General features: G+C 41.5%; 1 protein-coding gene across 1 annotated transcript in view; it reads right to left on the bottom strand.

Annotated features, from left to right (window-relative positions):
* ift80 (intraflagellar transport 80 homolog (Chlamydomonas)) overlaps window positions 1-23,462 on the bottom strand; it is a 37,820-nt gene that overhangs the window by 11,984 nt on the left and 2,374 nt on the right. The window contains exons 4-8 of the mRNA XM_085796345.1: window positions 21,242-21,352; window positions 21,074-21,142; window positions 17,418-17,527; window positions 15,302-15,391; window positions 15,069-15,206 (exon numbers count right to left, since the gene is read on the bottom strand). Of these exons, the coding sequence (XP_085652471.1) occupies window positions 15,069-15,206; window positions 15,302-15,391; window positions 17,418-17,527; window positions 21,074-21,142; window positions 21,242-21,352 (518 nt within the window). The remainder of the gene's footprint in view (window positions 1-15,068; window positions 15,207-15,301; window positions 15,392-17,417; window positions 17,528-21,073; window positions 21,143-21,241; window positions 21,353-23,462) is intronic.

Consider the following 23,462-nt stretch of genomic DNA (forward strand, 5'->3'; position numbering starts at 1 on the left):
TTACAGGCCGGCTACTTTGATCTCTCTGCCTCTCCTGGTCTGTCTGTCGGCCTTATACACACACCGCTCAGCTGATTTTAGTTTTCACCACCCTCCCAGCAGTTAATGTCATATCAGGACCCAATATAGCTGCAAGAAAAAACAAGACCCGTACAGTCATGCTGACAGTTGTTAAAGGTTAAATTAATTGCCATGTAACTTATTTTCCCTCCCTTTCCCCTATGATTTCGGCTTCCTTACTTATAAATCTAACAGCAATACTGCTTTCTTTAAATAAATATTATATTACATACAAGATTGATATGTAACATATTTTTATATGATTATTTTTCTCTCTTCCAAGCCTGAGCAGGGATGTGCTTGCACAAGCTCCACAGTCAAGCAGCTTAGGCCAGTGTTAACAATAATGAGAAACCTCATCTTCTCTTCAGCTAACATCTTGAGATGGCCCGCTCTGTGTTAAAGCACCCCAGGGAAAAAGGAAAAGGGGTGGGATTGAAGAGAGAGGGATGGATAGATGGAGGGTCAAAGATGCAGCTGAATGTATACACCAGATTGTAATGAAGCAGGACATACGATATCGGCCCGAGGAACACTGCTGGATCCATGCTTACCTAATGCTTTTAACACATTGAGCCATTTGACTCCTTCTAGAGCCGGCCGGCAAGCCAGCAAAGTGAGAATATGAGTGTGTGTTGGAAAGGGGGGGGGGGTTGTCTTTGTGCAGGTCTTGTGTGCATAAATGTCTGCATGGATGTACTACTGGGTATATGTGAGAAAACAAAGATGAGATGGATAGACTGTATACACAGCAAGTGTGTTAATGGATTACAATAAGAAAAGAACACACCAAGATAATAGAAGTGTGTGTAATAAAAAAGAAACTTCACATTTCCCTCTCTTGTGTGTCCAACGTCTGTGTTGAAGGTGTGTGTGCATGTGTGTAAAAGAGGTAGGTGAAAATCCCTTGGCTTGTCAGAGCTGTCAGCCAGTGTCTGACTATGGGACACGGGGGGGACTCCTATTGCTCTCTTGAGATGGACGGACTGGGGCAGCAGAGGAGAAACCTGGGACATGAAAACCTTTTCCAGAGCAGCGTTCAGATACAGGATATCTGCATCTCTCCCTCCTGAATCCTAACCTTTCTTTCATTTAGTGCCTCTCTCCTTTCAGGTGAAGAGTTTAGATTTTCTTTCTTTCTTTCTTTCTTTGGATTTTCAGCTGGCCGCAGAAAAAGAAACTCTTCAAGAGAAAAATGGCAGCAGGAAGTTCTTCAATGAAAATGAAGGACAGAAAAAGAATTTGAGACAAATTGGTTAAGGGCCTGTGTACACTGAGGTACGTAGATATAACAAATCAACAGCAGAAACACTATCTTGTCTTCTCCATTCTGTAAATCTGTAAAAAATCTGTAAAAAAAAAACAAAAAAACAAAAAAGTGTGTTATGGTGACCATTTTGTAGATGTTACTGCTTGTGCACTTTGCTTGATCCCAACAGGCTGAACCTTTGTTCATGATCAATTCTTTAGTTTGTAAGTCAAACAGAAACGACTGTTTTATGGCAGTGATGCTGTCTAACAAAATATATATCACAATCAGATGGCGAGAAGCGATAAAAATGTGTCTTTTTAATATTCCTGTAAAACAGCATACTCATTTTGGAGTTTTCACACCATTAAGCCAGCCAGCAAACTGGCAAGTGATGCCGGTTGTAAAAAAAAAAAAAAGAAGGTGGCGGGGATGACAGTGGACTGTTCAGAGGACAGCAGAGACTGAGAGAGGGGGAGGCAGCAGGAGCAGGTGAATCAGTCGGTAGCAGTAGATTTGGTCACTGGTTTTATTGCAGCTGAAAGAGGCTCTAGAGTGGAGGGAGATGCAAGATTTGAGCACAGAGAGTGTAGACAGGCCACCTGAAGGTTTAGGAGGGGAAGCGGCACGTGGAAGGTGAGCCTAGGCCTTCATCCTGCTAGAGTCCTCTGGTCACTGCGCCCTGTCTGTCCATAATGGGCAGCCTTGTGGCCAGAGAGAAGGTGGCAGACATGACATGTAGTACTGAGCCAAAGGGGGGAGAGGGGGGAATTTCCTCAACTTACAATGAGCTTATACAAACAGACCAGATGTACGTACAGCAACAGGCAACGCATGGCTGTGCATGTGAGTGTAGATAGACGGTGTGATGCAGACAGAAACATGCCTACACAGTGCAACACTTGATGATGACCAATCTGAGCGCCAAGCTATGTATCCATACATGATGCATCCTATATGCAAATGTGTTAATGTGACAAACCCCAGAGTGCTTAGTTAGTAAGCTAACTAACTAAACTAAACGAAATAGCCCAGCGAGATGCTTCAGTGCCACACACTGTAATATGATAATGCTGTTCTACCATTTGACAGGCTTTACCATATTTGCATAGTGATGTAATACTGTATGGATCTCTTCTTTTGGTTTAAGTGATGATCCACATGCTCTGACTTGCAGTATGCAACCTACACAGACATACCGACAGCTATGCAGCCATTTACACACACGCACACACACACACACACACACACACACACACACACACACACACACACACACACACACACACACACACACACACACACACACACACACACACACACACACACACACACACACACACACACACACACACACACACACACACACACACACACACACACACACACACACACACACACACACACACACACACACACACACACACAGCCTCTTTAAGGAGTGCGCTTGCCCTCTCCTCCTTTCCTCCTCCTCACTCTCTCTGCATTTCCCGACATATGTTTACCATTAAGACTGGCAGGTGTTATGGGCCTGCCCCCTCTCTCTATTGCTGCCCTGCAGCCGGAGCCAACATGGGGAGGCCTGCAAAAAGGTTACGTAAAAAAAAAAATAGCTCAAAGGCAAAGAGGTTCTTACAGCGAGAACCCCCAAAGTAATAACCCAAACTTGTTGCTAAAGCCGGGCACCCTCTGCCTTTTGTTCTATATGTGCTCCTTTCAACACACTTAAGATCAACTTTACCCTGTTTTTTTTCTATGAAGCTAGAACAGTCTCATAATGAATAAATGCACACAGAAATTAATATATGCAAAAAAGAAGATTCACAAATGTATTTGGGGATTTATATACGTATATGTGAATCAAAACACAAATACATTTTCAATGCACACACAAATATGTTTCATTCCATATATAAGTAAAAAATATTCACATATAAAGAATAAGATTCATGAACATATTTCCATCGGGAACACGCGGAAGCCGTCGGTTGCCGTCGGGCCCGATTCGATATGAAGTGAGGGAGCGTTGAACGTCGGAGGATTAGAGCCATTGGATACTCTGATTGGCTGTGTGCTAGCTATAACCATTCTGATTGGCCATGCCTTAACGAATCAGCGCGGTGTGTGGGAGCTGGGACAGAGAAACGGAGATGGCGCAGAGACAAACCACATTTCGTTTTTGCATCGCTTTTTAATATAATTCTGGAAGCCATGGCTACGTGGAGTGCTTCGTCTTTAATCTCTATGGTTTTTCCGTTCTGTCATTTCCTTGTTCTCATGTTTCAGATTACTGGCACGAGACTAGCGCCACCTGATGTTAAGGAGACTTACTGCATCTCGCGCAAGCACAGAATGTACATGCTGCTGTGTAGTAGGCAGTAGTTGAGGCGGTTTGTTTCAATAGGCTCGTTCGAGATGAGCCAGGTCTGCGCAGAATCGATCACCGGTGACCACTGCATTGTGCTGCACACATTGTGCTGCAGAAGTGAGACGTTTTGAGATTTGATCGTGTTTCTACTGTGAAAACCATTAAAATCCATTGTAGTTTACATGAGGCAGACCACAGCCAATATATATCGTCTTATGATATCCACCTGTGGATTCTACAGGGTGCGTAGGCTATTTAATATACAGAATATGGACGTGAAGCACATCAAACACCCTTACTGTAATTCAGGAGAACGTAGGACTTGGAGCAGGGAAAATATTAGAAGAAAAGTCAAAGGAGAAAATGAAAGTATGTGTCTGTGCAATTGGTCTACCCCTTCCCCCTCTCTCTCTATCTGCACCACCTGAAACAGTGCTGTGGTCTTCATGGCCAGGGCTGAGGGGTGTGGGGGTCGGCGGGGGTGGAGCTCGGGCCAGGGAAAGGGTTAATGACACATGTCTGGACTAATGGCTCCCAGTGGAGCTATCTGCTGATTCAGCCCCATTACTTCACAAGCATTAAATATGTCTGCCCTGACCGCTCTCTGCCCCCCCAGCCCTAATGCAAGTCAACAACTTACTAATCAGAAGGGGGGGGGGCATGAGATTTGCAGACTTTCTGTGCTTTTCCAGCCCTTCATCCCTGGCACTTCTGTCACATTGAAGCAAGCATCTAGCAAGAATTTGTAATTGCCATTAGCGCTAATGGGTCAAACTGAGTCCATGACCCTACTAAAATCCTGCATTTTATGGTACTATTTTATGCTGCTACAGCACTGCTGGAGCTTTGGTATAAAATATTAAATATGAACAAAATGTACATGTAGCACATAACTATAATGAGAGTTAAAGATACTTTATTAATCCTTTGCAGGAAATTACATTGCAGGAAATTCCTGAGGACTGCACATTATATAGTAAATATTATATTCCACTAAATTTTCTATCTATATCAAATTCCACTCTTTTCCACTGCAGCAATGTTTGAACATGACTGTCAAGTATACAGTAAGTCAAATTCTACATGTTACATGACAGTATGTTGCACAGACGTCAATAGTTCATACTCTATACGTGACGTGTTAATCTCTACTGTAAAAAACTGATTCTGTCACCCACCTCTAATGAAATGGAAACACAACAGTTACCCACTATCTACATGTGACATACTGTGTGTATGAAATAGCATAAGTGGATTAAACATGATCAACAGTCCAGGTCAGGTTATACTATGTTTTTTTTTTTTTTTACCTCATAAATACACCTGCATGGTGAATGACCATTCTTTCTTTAAAATGAAATTATTGACAATTTAAACTACTTATATCTAGAAAATGTTTAAAACAATTTTTATGTTGTAATGTTCAGTATAGTGACATAATATTTTACACAATATCATTCAGCCCTGGTTAACCCTTGTCACCATCTTGATCTAATTGTTTTAACTGTTTTTAACGCAAAATAATCTTGCTCCAAGTGGTTTAAAAAAAACAGTCTATTTCATTATTATGGATATTGCCACAAAACTGCCAGCATTGTTTATACCTAAATTAGTGTGCACACTTTGTACACCAGTGAGAGGAGGGCTCCTTTCTCTGTTAGTTTGTTTCTGTGCTAGTGGGCTAGTGGGAGCCAACCTAGTCCAGGGTTAACAGTCTTACATAAATCAGAACAGATGGCAGACTCTCTGCAAAGCCAGCTGGCTTCAGTTTGCCAGTGTGTCTGTGTGCAGAACAGGACCTGGCAGTGCAGGTACAGAGTTTAACTCCCTGCATATAATAAACACAACACACGTGTCTGAGTGTAATGGACACTAGACATACAGGTGAGTATCTAGTTATAGAGACATGCGTATGTACATGTATGCAAATAATGACACAAATCCACTCTTCAAGACAAAACCCATTCCCAAACTAATTCTAAAAGATGAAAAATTGTTCATGATTCCAAGTAAAAACAAAACCATTCGCTCTGAAGGAAGAAGGAGGAGGTTTTAGATGAGGGTTCATCAATCTCTCAGCAGATTAGGAGGCCTTGTAAATGTCAGCCTGCAGTGACCCCTGCACGGGGGATGGGACTGACTATAAGAATAGTGGGCCTACATCCAGGACTATCAGACCTATATCTGGGAACTACCCTGGCTGAGAATTGGCTCCTATAATGGCCTACATGATCTAAATCACCACATCCTCTAGAGATGATGTTCTTACTAAGAACTGAACTACCAGTAAATGAGTACACATGTTTTACAGTGGAGTCAATATTATGACAGCTAATTGTATGTTTCTATGAAAATAATCAATATGCTTATGCTACAAGACAGCACTCTCTGTTTGTGTGTGTGCACGTGCACACACGAACAGCAAGTCAATAAGCACAAACTTAAGATGAATGATTTATCACAGGAGTGCTAAGGTAAATTATCAAGATGGTCTTTGGGAGGAAAATGAGGACCATCTAAAGCACTGTGCTCTATAATGAAGCTTAACCTCTTGTATCAAATTACACACTATCAAACTGAGTTAAGACCCAGGCCGCTGCTTTCTACTGTTCTGTTGTACTGTATAGTCTAAGCTTCTGTGATCACACAGATTAACACTTGGACACACACAGCTATGCAAACAAAGTCAACACTCACAGATTATCAGGGAGGAGATACAAGGCTCAGGTCTAAATGCAGCTATCTTCAAGTCTTTAAATCAAATTTTGAACTGTGATGCACTGAAGTAGGCCTTTGAGAGATTTGAGGGGTTGTGATCGCAAGAAATTACTGCAAATTGAACAAGCACTGGATTATAGTTGAAGTCACATGTCAAACAAAGTTGACTTTACAACAGCAACCTTGCATTTCTATCAACCCTGCTTTATTTCTCCAAAAGGTGTCTTCTTGGCTAGTAGATTGGCGAAACAACTGCAATTATACGTGCAAATGTGGAGTACAAATAATGCAACATTGAGTGCAAGATAAGACAGAAATGGAATCTCATTTCTTTGTAACACAACACCATGTATACATTTACAACTGGCAGAGAGTATCCAATATACACTAAGTGAGCTTGCCAGCACTTACAGTGTTTCCTCTGCCTGCTGCACAATAAACCATTTGCATTCCCTGACTATGCAATAACACACAATAACTATCATATAAGCCCATTTCTAAATATAGGCCAGTGAGAGGAGCACTGCAAATCTCTGGTATTGAAATACCCACTTGGCTCGGCTAAAGAGATACAGAGGCTGAGCCTGGGACGAGTGTGGAGTGGCACAAGTTGGAGCTTTGGCAGTGCGAGGGGAAACGAAGTGAGGGAGAGAGAGGGTTGGGTGAGTGAGGGGGGGGCAAGACAAACTAGAAGATAGTGAGCGAGCGACCGAGAGAGAGAGGGAGAGAGAGAGAGAGAGTAATGATCTACACATGGTTTCATGCTGGAGCCTCAACACAGTAACCATAGACACATGCTGGGGCCTCCTGGGACTCATCAGCAGGACACAGCTGTGAGCTGGACAGCAGAATTCTATTAGCACCAACTATGCACACATGTGCTTGCAAATACACACATGCACAGTCACACATACACATACACACACAGGTAATTTGGGGGGGTTGACTGTGTTTTGGCATGGTACAAATGGCACCACACATAAGACCCTTTACCCTCCAATGGACCTACTACTCTACTAATGTCAGGTCTAGAATATAACAGATCACTTAGTTCATCTAAAGGCCTTCACACAGGTTGAAGAAGTTAGGCAATGACCTGAGACAACTTCCCTGCAGGCACAGGAGGTTTACTTTATGAAACACTGACAAAACAACTCTTGTAAACTGTTCTTCAATAAGTAGTGTAATACCTGTTGATAACAGCTAGACCAGATTTAATTCATCCTTCACTCTTCATGTAGTAGTGCGATAATCACATACACTGTACCCATGAATACTGGTTTCATTGGGCTTAAAATAAACACAGGCATCCAAACACACACACACATACATACACACACACACACACACACACACACACACACACACACACACACACACACATTAAGCTAAGTGCATATGCGATGACAAGACCATTAATTCTCTGCAGAGGCACATGTAGTATATAACAAATTATACTAAATGAAGGAGCCAGTCAATAAATTAGTCAACGTCAAGGCATAGCACCATTCTGATCCATGTGGAAGCCAACAGGAGGGGGGGGGGGACCTGGGGTGCAGCCAAAATGAAACCCCTTTCAAATCATCCTTTTCTGGACCTTAGTCGATTGCCTTCAGCCCAGCCCTTGTCCTCAGTAACAGGCCTTAATGAACTCAGGGTTGGCAGGAAAGATCCCAGCGATACCCCAGCTCAACACATGCTCCGCTTTTTGCTCATTTGCGTGCAGAACCGAAAGCCCTCCATTTTGCTCCTTGCCTTCGTCACCCAGTATCACCCTCACTACTTTTACCATCTTATCCCTCTTTCGTCTACCCCCCCCCCCCCCCCCTCTGCGAGTGTGACATGTTTGTCGAGCTAGTAGAGGTAGTGATTTAGTGGCGCTAAGAATGATGACTCTGCCAGAGGGGCTGGCAGGGCACTGTCTCACTGTCATATGCTTACTCCTGTCGTGGGGGGAGGGAGGGGGGCGGAGGGGTGGCGAAGTAAAGAAAAGAAGGGAGAGGGACGACAGCAGAGAGAGAGAGAGAGAGAGAGACTTGAGGGAAAGAGAAACCACCGTCTTTTATGGAGACCAATACTCCAAGCCTCACTGCCTAGGCCAACTTTACAGGATATATTGGACAGTTCCACACCACCCCGCCCCCCACCCCTCCAACTGCTCCCTTCTCTCAGCTCTTTTTCATGCTCCCCTCCTTTTTGGTTTCCAACAAGGCAAGCCTTAAGCCGAACTCTAGAGAGGTGTAAAAGTAATACCATGTCAACAAGTGCCTTTTACTCTAACCCACTTTGCGCACACAGGCACCGGCTCACACACAAACACACAAGCGCTTGCACTAAAAAAATTGGGGTCAATCATCTGCAAGAAGGACCTTAGTATACACTGTTCCACAGAGTGTGCCAGAATAAGTTCAGCAACACAGAAAACCAAAGCCTGTTCTGCACAAAGGACCTAGAACACAAAGGAGAAACCATTATTCTCGCATTCTACTATGGAAACTAATGAGCTCCTTGGGATGATAGATTAAGCCTACATGTATGTGCTGCACATTACAGTCTTATGCTGTTCACACACTCTAAACTAGGCTTCAAGAGGGCTGGCAGCCTCATCGAAAAGTGTTAGAGAGAATCAGTAAAATGATTCTCATGAAAGCAAGACAGAAAACAGGAGAGGAAGACGGCTCCGAAGGGCGAGACAGACCCCAATTGCCCCTTCCAGAACGTGTGCTCTTTAAGGGAGCACCCTTACTACAGCGAGAGAACAGAAAGGAAGAGAGCAGAGAGCAAGAAATAGCACGCAGAAGCACAGATTTGTAATGAGAGGGAGGGAGGGGTAAAGCAAGTGGGAAAAGAGAAAGAGAGAGAGAGAGAGAGGGAGAGAGAGAGAGAGAAAGAGAGAGAGAGAGGAGTAGCCCTGCCCAGTTGCCTGGGGAGAAAACTGCTCTGCTGCTGACTCAGGACTCTCTTTGTTTGACAATGCTCCCTCACTCTTGCTCACTCTCTCTCTCTCTCTGACACACTCACACTCTCGAACTTAAACCCAACTTTTTTCAAACACTCAGTCAACATCTTTTCTGATGTGCACGTGCTCTATCTTTGTCAGACTTGTGCCAATAATTTCTTTGACTTACTTACATCTTCTCTCCAGTTTGAACCCCCTCTTTTGTTTTTCCACCCCCTATCCTCTATCCTCTGTGTGTGTGTGTGTGTGTGTGTGTGTGTGTGTGTGTGCGTGTCTGTCGGTCTGTCTCTCCTACTTCTGTGGACTTTCTCTTCATTTACAGTGACATTTTTCTCCATCCTAACTACACACGAACAGATAAAGACTCACAGTCTAATAAATCTACAGTGGTTTCTTTCGCCTTTTCATGCTCCACTAACAGTGGTTCACGATCAGGACCAAAACTCTGGGCTGTTTTATTCTCTTCCAGCAGCTGCAATTTCCAGATGTTGGCCGGCCAGTGGTTGGCAGCAAACTGCCCGCACAGGCTCAGGTATATGTTCTGCAATGATAATGGGGGGGGACTGATAGAGGAACTCATTAAGAAGACAGGGAAGCCTGAAGTCTGGCAAATTAGGATAAAGATGGTTATGTCCTAGAGGAGGAGAGTCTAGTCTAAAAAAATGATAAATTAATTCAAAAAAGGACACAAGAAGACAGGCAGTTGAACAGACAATCAAAAGCATTAGACTCTCAGAGAGAATAATGGTTGGCAGCTATAAGGATGGCGGACAAAGATCCTATAGAGAATGAGGCTGAATGTTAGAGAGGGAGGAGAAAAAACACAGAGCAACAAGAGCAGTGGTGATTCCAGTTGGATACGGACCCATTCCCAGAGTGGCAATGCTGAGCAAGGCTCACACAGACCCTACGGGGACCCCCTGGACTCACCCAGAAAAAAAGGGAGGCAAAGAGGGCCTCGGGGAAGGCTGGAGGGAAGGGGAGCCAAGAGGGACAGCACTGATAAGCAGGAGGTAGTCCAACACACCCTGACACAGGGAGGGAGGAGCGAAGCCATAGCAGGAAAAATAGAGAAGGATTTACACTTATTCTCAAAATGGGAGAATTCCTTCTTCTTCTTCAAAAAAAAGAGGAACCTGTGGTTGCATCTCATGCACAAAGTGGTAATTACAAAGAAACTATGGCACAGTGTTGTACTGTATTGTAAGTGATTGGGTGGATGGGCAGATAAAAGAAGAAGGAGTTTATTCCAAAGACATTGCAGCTGGCAGAAAATCACAGCTAGAGATAATAAATCATTGATTGTGATGATTGAGGGCCAGTTGGCCACTGTGTGAAATAACAAGCAGTATCCACAAGTAGATACCAGTGGTTTTACACTTTTACAAACCCTACTGTTGAAAACAATGCTGCCATTATGAGCAATACATTTGATAGATGATTTATGACGACTCATCATCCCAAAACTTTTTGAGGGTGACAGCTGTTTTCATATTGTGGGAGGAAAAAACTGCAAGGTTGTCGGTAAGAAATAGGGCTCAGTCTGAGGTTACCATCAAACCATCTGATGATTTGGACTAAATTGCCTGTGGTTAGGTATAACCTACAGATGGGGAGGGTGGACAGAAGAGAGGAATCGAGGAGATGTATACTGATCAGTGGAAGTGTGACAGGAATCTGGATCATACCAGGGTTAAGCTTAGCCACATCTTCATTGAGACCTCATTTAAACCAGACCAAGAGAGAGAGAGAGAGGGGAGTGGTAATCCCTATGTTTAATTGAGGCCTGGTTCTGAGGGCACGTTTAGATCGACACTAGCCCTGCATGAAAAAAGCTGCTTATTCATTTGAATGAAGCCAGTCTCACATAGGGCCATCAAGCAAAAAAAAAAAGAAAAGCTGCACCCGACTCAACTTTTACCACAATGCAATGTGACGTCTTCTGGCAAGACAGTGTGGTGGCCTGTGTTGTTTTCAGTCTGAATGCCCACTAAGTCCCAAATGAGCATCAAACCAAGCGTGGTGGAAGAGTGGTGAAATAATTATGAAATCTGACCTTGAAGCCCTGTGTTCAAGCCCTCTTGATTACAAGATTCTGTTCTGCTTATATGAATTTGAGCAGAACACCAAACAGTAAAGTTTTTGAAACGCTAAAAATCTGTAGAAATTAAGTGATTTCTCATTCGACCCGAAAAGTTCTAAAAAAGATGGGGAAAAGGGAATACTATGCAGGAATTGGAAAACCAAAAACCAAGCAGCTACTTGTGTATATGTGTGCATGGGTGTGCAGTGCAGAGAGAAAAAACAAGTGCAGGGAAGAGAAGGGGGAGGAAAGTGAGGGGTAGGGGGGGGTGGAGAGGGAGAGAGAGAGAGAGAGAGAGGGGGTGGAGAGAAAGAAGCGAGAGGGTGCTCGCCTGGCACAATGAGTCCTACTTGTTAGCCAGTGACAGTGTCAGGGATCGTGACAGGGTCCAGACGCTAGACACCAGCTGCAGCGCCTCGTAAATAGACTGCTGTCTCGCAGGCACATTTGCACGGCAATGGTTGCACACACACACACGCACACACACAGATCCACACAGACACAGGCATGTGGGCACATGCATATACTATGGCAGGCACACAGACAGACACTGACTTATTGTCTCTCCCAAATCTTGTAAAAGGGACAGTGAACCTCTTTGTGTCTTGTGTCCTGTTAAAGCTCATGTAAAAAAGTACTTCATACACATGAACTGCAAATTCAACAAAAACCACCACCAAAATAATTAAATATGTGCAAATAATGTAATAGAGTATTGAATAATAACTAAATGTTAAGGCTTCATGGAAAAACAAAACAAAACAAGCTGTGCTCAGTCCATGGGTGACTCGCTGGAACTACAAGACTAATCTTTCCCAGTACTTTTGCATCGATGTAAACTTTGTGTGTGTGTGTGTGTGTGTGTGTGCACTCCCCCTCCCTCCATGGTGATAATGAGAAGTTGAGGTGGGGGAGAGGTAGGGGGGGTAAAACACTACATCTTCCCTGTGGTGCATGGAGGGAGAAAACATGGAGGAGAAAAGGGAAAAAGACTAGGAGAGAGCTGAGAGTTTTGGGCGAGAGGGGAGCAGAGCTGGACGGGAGGTGAAAGGGTTAAATGCGCGGGACTGATCCTGCTGAGCCAGCAGCAATACGTTAAAGTGCAAGGTTTCATTGTAGCAGATACAGAATGAAACTCCTTCCCATTAGTCACGCTAGTAACTGAAAAGACTCTTCGCACTGCTTAACCCTTTACTGCACCGCAAACAAACCACAACAACAACACCACCACCACCACAGGTAAAGCCCTCGTGATTGATTAATGGCTTTCTGTGTTTGCCTGTGAAACTCTAAAAAAAATGTACAAAAAAATGACAGTAAGTACAGTACAGTGACCAAGTGCGCATGTGTTTACAAATTGAACTTCACCTAACTAATTTGATGTGAGGTGAGTCTATGTCTAAATTCACATATAGAAAATAATGGAGTGACCTTTGAGGGAGATTTTCTTTTTCTAAACTGTTTTCCTTTTTTTTTCTGCCCCCCCCCTTCTTGAGCAAGCCTCCCACGCCATGCTACAGTACACACAGTCTCTGAGGGGCTTAGGGAGGAGAAGGCAAGCATACCCTTCCTCCAGTTAGAGTGGGGCTGAACCATAATCATCATCATCATCATCACACTGCCTTAACCGAGACACACCACAGCAAAGCAAGTGGTGCAGTGACGAAAACAATGGAACAAACTAACCACGTAAACAAACCCATAATAGGGAGGGCGTAAGGTGAATCGGGTCATTAAAAAGAGGAAGGGAACAAACCGTGTTAAATCCTGTCCGTCGTAGATTTAATAGCACAATATATTTTTTTTTATTTTTGTTGACACTGAGTAAATGGATACAAGCTGGCTTCATCTGAATGATTTCATCAGCTCATGGCTATATTCTGGCAATTTTCCCAAAAACTACTGAAATCCATGCACAAAAGCAAAAGTAACGGTAAAAGATAAAAGACTTCCCTAGTGTTTCATGAACTACATGACATTAAAGTAACCTCTGCAAAACACATACAAACACACACCTTATCCTCTGGAGAAGACAGAAGTGTTGGCTCAGACCTTTCTCCAGCCCACTTGTCTTAGTGCTCCAGAAAAAAAGCCATTTGATCCTAATTAAATCAAAATGGAGCATGAAATGCCTGGTGATCAGCACAGAAAAAAAACCCCAGCCCTGGCTGTTTGTTTTCATTACAACAGGTCTGATACAGCAATACACTGACATCTCCACGTTCACTCAAAGAAGCCCTGAATGTCCCGTGAGGGCAAAGTGGAGAACTAGAAATATCATTCCTGGCCAAACTTTCAGCAATAATAAAACAACAATTACTATTCATCATTCTCTCATTTCCCCTCTCATTACAAGTCCAGTTACCATTGGCACCAGGTAATAAGAACTCATGGCATCCAGCCTAATGTGGTTTACAGAAATGAACAATGTATAGAAAACATAAGGCCAGTGGTAAGCTACACCATATGAACTATATAAACCAAACTGCACTAGAAAAGCTGACAGTAAACTAGATGGGAACGGACTTGACTGACCACAAAGCATGAATGTTATATATATATATTTTTTAAATAACAAATATTTATAATTATATAAATATTTCTAATATATTATTTATCTCTCTACATATAAATATAAATAAATCTATGTATTTATTTATATATTGAGAATAAACAAATAATATACATAAAAGAGAGGCTTACAATATGTAGAAAATACAAGCTCTATTTGCATAGTTTCTGCAAAGGCTGTAAGAGGTCATGGTGTGCTGAGGTCGGAAAGACACTGTTCCTGTATCTCGTCTGAAGCTGGTCCACCCTGATAAGTGCTCAAAAACCAATCAAGATGAGGGATTTGTTTAGGTTGAGAGTGCATGCATAATTTTCTTTTGTGCAGGACTATGTCTTACTAAGTACAGAGTATCCACATGTTTGCTTTTTATTCAAGGTTATAGCCAGGTTATTGGTTAGGCTTCAAGAATCATCTCCAACAGTGAGTAGACTGGAATTGGCATAATTTCAACTCACAACTACAACCTAAACTACAGAGGAGACACCTCCCAATGAAATTAACCTTTAATAAAATGAAAACATCAATTACCATCTCACACTATAGCACACTGCACACTGCTTCTTTTTAACAGTCCTCGGTCACATGTTAAAGGGGGATTAGACTGTGAACGGCTAATTGCATTTTTAATGCAAGAGCACTTGAGCGCTTGTACTGGTAGTGAATTGATTGCTGGTCTGAAAACACCATGCAATATTGGTGATTATCTGGTAATCAGCGGATGTAGCACACGACTTGTGCATCTTGCTTCCACTGAAATTATATTATACACAAGCCAACAAAGTGTTAAATTAATTAGAGGTGCCAGAAAATAAAAATTATAGCAACTGAACAACATTTCAATAGTTTTATCAGTTAGGCTGCTATAACAGCTTCTCCTCCTGATATTTTTTCTATTTTTTGTTTTCGACTTTAACAGTAACCACCACTTTACAACACAGAGTTCTTACTGCAGCTAAATGCTGACAGTAATAGAATAACTTCACCTTTCACAGAGAGTCACAGTGGGATTGGACAACTCTAAAATAAGGTAGTGATGTAGAGTAAAAGGGGTTTTCTTACTCCAGTCTTGTCACAGAGCCGCAGGGTGTTGAAAGAGCCCACAGCAAACACCTCTCCATCTGGAGCCCAGGATAAAGAGGTGACCGGGTAGTCATGAAATGATGAGGAGTAAAGCAGACGGCCAAAGCTGTCCCAAACCTGTTGAAGGAAGACATGTTTTTTTTTTTTTTTGAAAGGTAGAAAAACATAAACACACCACAAGACATCTAAAAGTATACCCGAACACCCCTCACCTTATATTTGCAGTCTTCTCCACCTGACACTATTAGATCATTGACTGAATTCCAGTCCACCTTCAGAACAACCTCGTCATGAGCCTTCCACTAGAGAGAGACAAAGTGAGAGAGTGAGACAACATTATGTCAACACAACATAATGATGCTATCCATACATAACTTCCCCCTTTGTTTGAAGGGAGCGAGGGGAGAATTTCTCTAATAAACTCCCAAACTCTAAATTCCCAGAATCCAAAACAGTAAACATGAATATGGGCAGGATACACTTGGTCTTACACTTTATGATTTGTTTCATATCAGCCTCATTGAGAGAGTACTCTCTCCATTATGTGTTAGAGTGTAAAAAAACAGAGGGTCTGTCACCAGCCTTATCTAACTGTGTTCCTATCTTGTTCCTGCTCTCACTACATGCCTACACTCCATTTTCTATTTTGTACACAACTTGTTCACTCCATGTACCCAAGGGAAATGCACATAAATACACACACATATGCTGTGTGTTTCTGTGTCTTTATAAGGGATTCCAGAGTTTAAAATGGGTCTTTGGGGGGCCCCATACCCATAGTTGTTTGTCACAGCCCTTTCATATCAGATATCCATGCCAGGCAATGTCCATCCCATGTTTAACTCTGGCTGCCACACAGTTACCCATCCCGATTGACCCCACAGGGGGTCACTTCACTGTGTTGTTCTCTGGTCATAGATTCTCAACTGGTGGGTTGCAAACAGCAGGTCAAAAAAAACATGATGAAAACATCTCATATTGTGGCTCTTTCTTTTTTTTTTGAGTAGTTTTTATATTTATTTCATTCTCTTTTGTTCATGCAGTTGTCACAGTCCTCCTTGGTTTCTTATTAATTTGCTCTGAAATGCACTTTACATATGACAATGTGTGTATTTATCTCGAAAAAGATGACACACTTGTGTTTTCAAAGGCTATTTTTTAAAGATAAATTGACTTGGTTTGAATCATATGAAAGTGGGTTGCGACTTTAAGATCATGGGAAAATGTGGGACCAGGAAATGTTAGACCAGTTGGGAACCCCAGCTCCAGGTGATCTCAGGCAGACTAGATGAGGTTAGATGTGTGTGTGGGAGTGTGCACTTGTGCCTGCACATGAATACATGTAACAGCTGATGGATAGAAAAAGACTGAGAACATCCACATGAAGCCCACCACAGTTTATCCAAGGTCCCCGGCATATCCAACTTCAGGAAGAGTAACAGACACAAGAACAAGAAAATTCACTAGTGTGCAAGGTCCTCAGTGCTGCACCCTTCCTAAACACTGAAGCACGACTGCACTTTGATTTAGCCTTTATATTGCAATGCAAATAAATAAAACTTTAAATAATTCTGGGAGACCTCAAAAGAGTCAAAAGGCCCAGTGATGTTAGGACGGTGGACAGATAAAAAAAAATACAAAAAAGAACAGAACAGAGGGACTTGGTGTATCCAAAGTTCACAAAGAAAAAACAATATTTTGTATTCTATTACACAGATAAACTTAGATAAGATAAACCAAGAACTTGCAACAAAACCTCTCCAGATTCTAACTCAGCACAGCAAAAAAGCTACAACTACGACTTCTGCCGTGAAATCAGTTTTTATATTTACAACACAGAGAGATTTCACAGGAAATACATTAATATTAGTGGTTCTTTCTGCCTGTTGACCTATAAGTCCCAAGTTCTACATGTCACTGGTGTTGGTTTTGGAGTTGGAGTCACATGGCCTGAACACTTGCATGGAGTATTTATTTAAACATTTTTATGAAATGAGGAACAGTCTCGTTGACTCTCATAAAAAGGGGGGAACTCCATTTGCCTCAATTTGTCACAATAATATCACTAAAAACTTTTCAGTTCTCAGTATCGCTACTAAGTGAATGAGTCACACAAGATACACATTTTTCATTGCATTATTAAAGTTAAGTATAACATGATAACATACAAAGTATAATCAACAAAGCAAATTCAGTCAACTTCATTAGCATTAATTAAGAGCTAGTGGGTCACATGACCAAGAAGTCATAAATAAACCCTTATAGACCATGAAAAAAGGTATTACTAAGTAACCCAGGCATCAACAAGAATACATACAACAAATGTACCTGTATGACTTTTGCGCTGGGTTGTAGAGGCTTGATGGCGAGCTGTCTTCCTGATGTGTAGAGGATCCTGTCTGAGTCTGGACCCCAGGCCACGGAGTACACAGGAAACCCTGGAATATATGTAGAAACACAGGGAGAACAGAAGATGCATACTTGTGGAGCAACAAGAGCAACAAGCCAAGAGCCACAGATTGGGGATTCATCACATTAGGACTTTGACTCTTAGTCGATGTAATATTCAAAAGATGTGAATTTAACTTGTGAGCTAATCTATCCCTCTCCCTTTCAGTTGCACGAGTTAAACGAGCGGTAGCTCCGAGATTCAGCTGTGCTAATTCCTCCTCTCTGAAGGGTGTCATATTCCTTTTGAGATCTCACCTCATTCACCCTATGGAACAGCATTTAGCTTGTAGGCGCACCAGCTGAAAAAACTTGCTTAACCTCTCCAGTATTTAAGCACGTGTGTGTGTGTGTGTGTGTGTGTGTGTGCGCGCACATTTATGTGAACATGTGAGAGGGAAGATGAGTGTATGAGTTCGGTTGTGGCTACGCACGTGTGGAACGGGGGGTGGGGGGTGGGGCTGACATTTAACCTCACTACAGGTGCATGTGGTTTCTCACAAATGCCAACTGGTCACATGACCTAAATCTGACAAAAGCGATGAGAGCGTTTGAGACAGCTTCCTCTCTCCACCCTCTTGCTCACTCACTTCCAACTTGCTCCTAGAGCGCGCTCTCCGTCTCATAAATGGGTCATAGCGCCCAGTCAGAACAACCTACCCCTGCACTGCGTGTGTGTTTGTGTGTGTATGGAGTTGAAGGCTGTGCAGAGAAGCAACACCTGCAGTGATTTGAGTGCCATGTGGAGGATGGTGTGTAGCTGGGGCAATGCTACCATAACCAGGTGTTATACAAATCTGTAAGTCTTGCTGAGCAGCCCGCCACCCGGCAGCTCATTCTCCAAACAGCCAGCTAAGGAAAAAATATTTCTACGTACTGGGGCTGAATTGCTGCTCATTTGCCAGTTTTTCCACAGCACCCGTCATTCAGCAGGAGTGTGCCATCCATTTCCCCAGAAGCCAAATTTCGTCCACCCCCCCCCCATCTTTTTTTCTGTCCCACAACTGAGAAGAAACATTTAATAAGTCAAACAGCACCATGAATCAATTAATAAGAAAGCCATATGTAATGAGATTGCTGGATAGAGAAATGTATCATTAGGAGTCTTTTTTTATGGCTTTTAATAAAACTCCACTCCTATAAAGCTTTGAAACTTTATGGCACTTTTAATAAAAAAAACAGAACTGGAAGACCGACTCCACTTATGGTTGCACTGAGCACAATTGCATTCTAATAGGCCTGACACATACACACACACCACACACATGTTCACACAATCACACAGCCAAGGTGAGGACAGTTATTTAGAGTCCGGTGTCAAACACGAGCCGGGTGGGTTGATGAGGTTGTGAGGTGTAGCACTAACAACTAAGTGGTAGAGGAAGGCTTCAGTGATTCACACAAATGAAAATTAAGTTCCATCAGGTCTCTGCCACTTGCTTTTGTTCCCTCTGTCTCAAGAGGTATTCTCTGAGCCAGAAAGTCCAAAAGCGATCAGTACTGTGTGTGTGTGTGTGAGAGAGACAGTGAGGATGTAATAGGTGACAGAGTGTGTTATGCTTACTAAACACCTGCAGCGTTCAGTCAGTCAGTGACTGGCTTCCTGCTGTAGGCTGCCAGCCCCTATGGTTATAATTTGCTTTAAATTCTGGCCGTCTAAAAAATTCTGATTAGATCTTTTTCACATTCACAAGAGGGACGTGGACTATTGCCAATCTCTATGTACAGCTCTAAGTCGTGTACATAGTTGCACATAGGGTTTGATTGTTACCACTGTTATTACTATCTTCATATTTACTTAATTACAAGGCACTTTATCATGTTGCATCAGCTAATAATTTAGAAACCAACAGATTAGACTGAACAGTGCACCATCTTGAATGTCTAGCTTTGTTCATAAAAATGCATGTGTTTTAATGTGAGAATATTACATTCAGGCAAAATGTTCAAACTCTAAACATAGTCATTTCAAAGTTGTAAGTTAAACAATGTTCTTTTTGTTTTGGGGAGTTTCAAAGTTTACTATGTACGAGTTCCTGCAGTTATACCAAGCTAGCTGATATTGCACTACTAACCTTAACCCTGTGAAAATGTTGATTTGTAATCTGAGAGAATGACTTGCAATCTTTTTTATGATTCATTCTCCATCTTAAATACTGACACCATACAGTGTTGCATTTCCTTCTGCTTGTCCAAGCGTAACTAGTGAAAACAGACTAACAAAAGTTTCATTTTTGTAGGCTCACAAAATTAATCATCAGAGCTGCTGCAGTTTGATAATGGAAGCATATTGCATTCACTTGAAAAAAAAAAGAAGCTATGTTTTTCTGAGTAATATTTTTCTGTTTTTCTGAGTAATTTTTTTCTGACGTCATGAGATTTCAAATTCCTGCAAGAAGCTCCCACCTGCAAGTAATGTTTAACCGCTGTGGTCAAGCCTCCATTTCATCGTGGATCTATAAGATCTATTAGATCTATGATCTATGTTGGTGTAAGCACATCCAGTACTTACACCGGCATTGTTTTGTTCAGTAAAAACATGTTAGGACTGATTTCAAAGATAAAGGTGACCTTCCAAAACTGATTCAATTGCATAATTTGCAAGGTGATATAGATTTTCACAGGAAAAGCCCACGTTTTTTTCTTATTTTCACTGTGTTCCCTGTAAATTCATATTGATATTGAAAGGAATTTATCTATTTTTACAGAACAATACCTCAGAGAGTGTCACTCAGAAAAATCAGAGCAGTCTTTATTTTGAAATCAGTCCTTACGTTACTTGCAGGTGGGAGATTCTCTCAGGATTTTGAAATCTCGTTAAAGGACAACTTGTTCTGTTTACAAACATGTCGGCTTTCTTGAAGTAAACAAACCCCTTGGTGTATGTTTGAATAGCCATCTGACATTGTCTGTGGAAAAAAATTGCGGTTTTGTGGGATGTAAACAGCCTAAACAGCGTAAGATCGGTCTGCTCCCCTTATATGCTGCCGTGGCGATGCAGGGACAGACAGAACTACTGCATAACAGGAGCAGTTACAAAGAAAATCTTCAGATTCATTCTTTTAGACCTAAAATAGGTTGAATTTGCCTGGAATAGTCCTTTAAGTCAGAAAAAAATACTGAAGTAAAAATATTACTCAAAAAACAGAAAAACATTACTGAGAAAATCAGAAAAATAAATTACTCAGAAAAACAGAAAAATATATATTTTTTAAGTAAATGCAATACACTTCCGTAGTTTGAAATCTGCAGTCTTTCGAATTGCTATTTGTCAGTACAATAACACCTTGCTCTCAGCATTCTGTCGATCATGTATTTCAAACAAATGGGCATCAGAAGCCAATTACTGTCAGGAACACACAGTGCAGAGGATGTGTGCATAACAAAAACATATGCTCTGCTTTACTCATTCAGTTTTGGTTTAATAATGACATTGACCATTTATAACCATTAACAGCAGTTTCACAAAAGCTCTAGATACATACAGTATATGTAGCTCTAATCAAGTGAGGTGAAGCAAAGCTCTTTTGTCTTACCCTGGCTGGCTAGTGTTGAGCGCAGCATACCACTTTTAGACCAGATCTTGATCTGCCCATCTTCTCCACCTAAGCAATTAGAGCAACGGTTGAAATGAACGTCAAGTAAATAAAAATTTAAAAGGAATTCACAAAGTTGTGATGAAAATGCATACGCCCCTGCCATACCTGTGATAAGAGCAGTCCCATCGTAGTTCCATCTTCCAGCCAAAACAGCCCCTTTGTGCGCTTCAACACTCTTCTCAATGCGTCCTAACTTAGAGACAAGGTGGAATTTCCCTGTACAGAGACAAAAAGAGACTTTCTGAATGGGAATTCCACGCTCTATGCCCAGGTTGATGTAAGTGTTTTGAGTCTATGGTTCAAGAAGACTAGAGGCTGCTGTAATTCAGGATTTATAAAGAGAGCAAGTCACAGTACTTCACGTTGCTGTATGAGGCAAACAAGTTTTTATGGCTAATCCAAAACACCAGCCTGGAGAAAATGTACACTGAGCATGAAAAACTTTACAATCCTCCACTATAAATAAGTATAATAACTATCAACCCCTAACACACAATTAGCATCACAGCTATATTTTCTACTCCCAACTAAATTACAAACTTGCAGCAGAAAGCGGATGAGTAAAACTGAAGGGTTTTTGTTGGTCGAATTAGGAAGCAATTTTCTAGACACAAAGTGTGATCAGGCATGGAGTCAGTTATTGAAGACGCTAGCCTAACATATACTTTGTGGCAGTGTGTATTAAAAAATTCTGAATGTTCCATGTAATTTCTGGTGGCCTAAAACTGCAAATCAGCATGCTACTGCTGCTCTCTCCCATTTCTAAATTTGGACATCCCGACAAAAGTGGATGTTACTTGTCCAGCAGGTAGTGAGCATAACAGTTAGACACAGCTGTATAAAAGGACTCTTTGAAATGAAATTTAAAAAAAACAAAAAACTTTAAAAATCTATTTTCTATTTCTAACACATGTACACTCACATCTTCACTCACACCTTCATACAATGAGTTGAATGTTGTCCTTAATAAGGAACTGCAAATTTTACATGACTGGATTTCTTGTAATAGGTTAGTTCTTAATGTTCCTAAAACAAAAAGCATTCTAATAGGTTCAAGACATAAGCTATTTTGTAGCCCAAAGTTGGATTTAAAGTTAAATAATGTACCTGTGGAACAAGTAGAGACTGTTAAACTCCTGGATGTAATGGTGGATTCCAGGCTTTCCTTTAATAATCACATTAATCAAATTATCTTAAAAATGGCAAGAGCTGTTGGTATTGCCAGGAAATGTGCTTCCTTTGTTGCTCGACCCCTCATGTGTCAGATTGTACAGAGTTTTCAGTGTTGTGCCGCCTAGACTATTGCTCTGTGGTCTGGGCATCGGCTGCAAAAACTGAGCTCAAAAAGCTACAGATCGCCCAAAATAAGGCTGCACGGTTGGTATTGAGTTGATCAAATGTAAGCCGCATGCATGATTCCCTCTCATGGCTGATGGTAGATAACAGGTTAGCATCGAGCACTGCAGTAATGTTTCAGTCAGTCTTGATCAGTAAAACACCTGACTTTTTATTTACTCAAATTGTTTTTAGAAACACTGTGCACAACTATAGCACTAGAGGGTCCAGCAGTGGTCAGTTGGAAGTGCCTCACCCAAGAACTAAGGCCTTGTCACGATCTTTTATCTATAGAGCAATAACTCTGTGGAATAATCTACCTCACTACCTCTGTTGTATTGAAAGGAAACAGCTATTTAAAAAGAAATTGAAATTTTATTTTTTATGAGCTGTATAAGAGTGGTTCCACTTTGTTATCTAAGAAAAACTCTGTTTAAGATGTGTGGAAATTTTTAAAATGTTTGCTTTAACTTTTAGGTTATTGTGATTGACTGTAAATGTAAATGTAAATGTATGATATGTTGTGTATATGTATATTTTGTGTGGACCCCAGGAAGACTAGCTGGTTACTGAGGTACCAGCTAATGGGGATCCTTAATAAACAATTCTAAACATCAACAGTCCTCATCGAGTGCAATGCTATTGTGATTGATTGATTGATTTGTCCACATGCTTACTGTCTGGCAGGTGTTTTTATGATCTCTTATAATAATAACATATTAAGCCATTGTTATTTTACCACCATTCATATTTTGTTTGTTGAGAAATTCCTGATGATACATCTGTGTGAAATGTATTTTGACACGACCACATTGTATTTTCCCTAAGTAAGAGAGAATGAGACTAACAGACTGCTGTTCCAAACACATGGCCCTGCGATATTCTTCTTGCTTAATTTGGTCCTCACATATACTACCATTTGACATATTATCTTTTTTGGTAGAGTGGCAGATGATACACCAAAGCTGTGCTATTATACCTCTGGGGAGAT

This window comes from Trachurus japonicus, chromosome 13 (assembly GCF_045865225.1).
Source record: "Trachurus japonicus isolate A0001 chromosome 13, Traja_1.0".
In the NCBI taxonomy this organism is placed as follows: domain Eukaryota; kingdom Metazoa; phylum Chordata; class Actinopteri; order Carangiformes; family Carangidae; genus Trachurus; species Trachurus japonicus.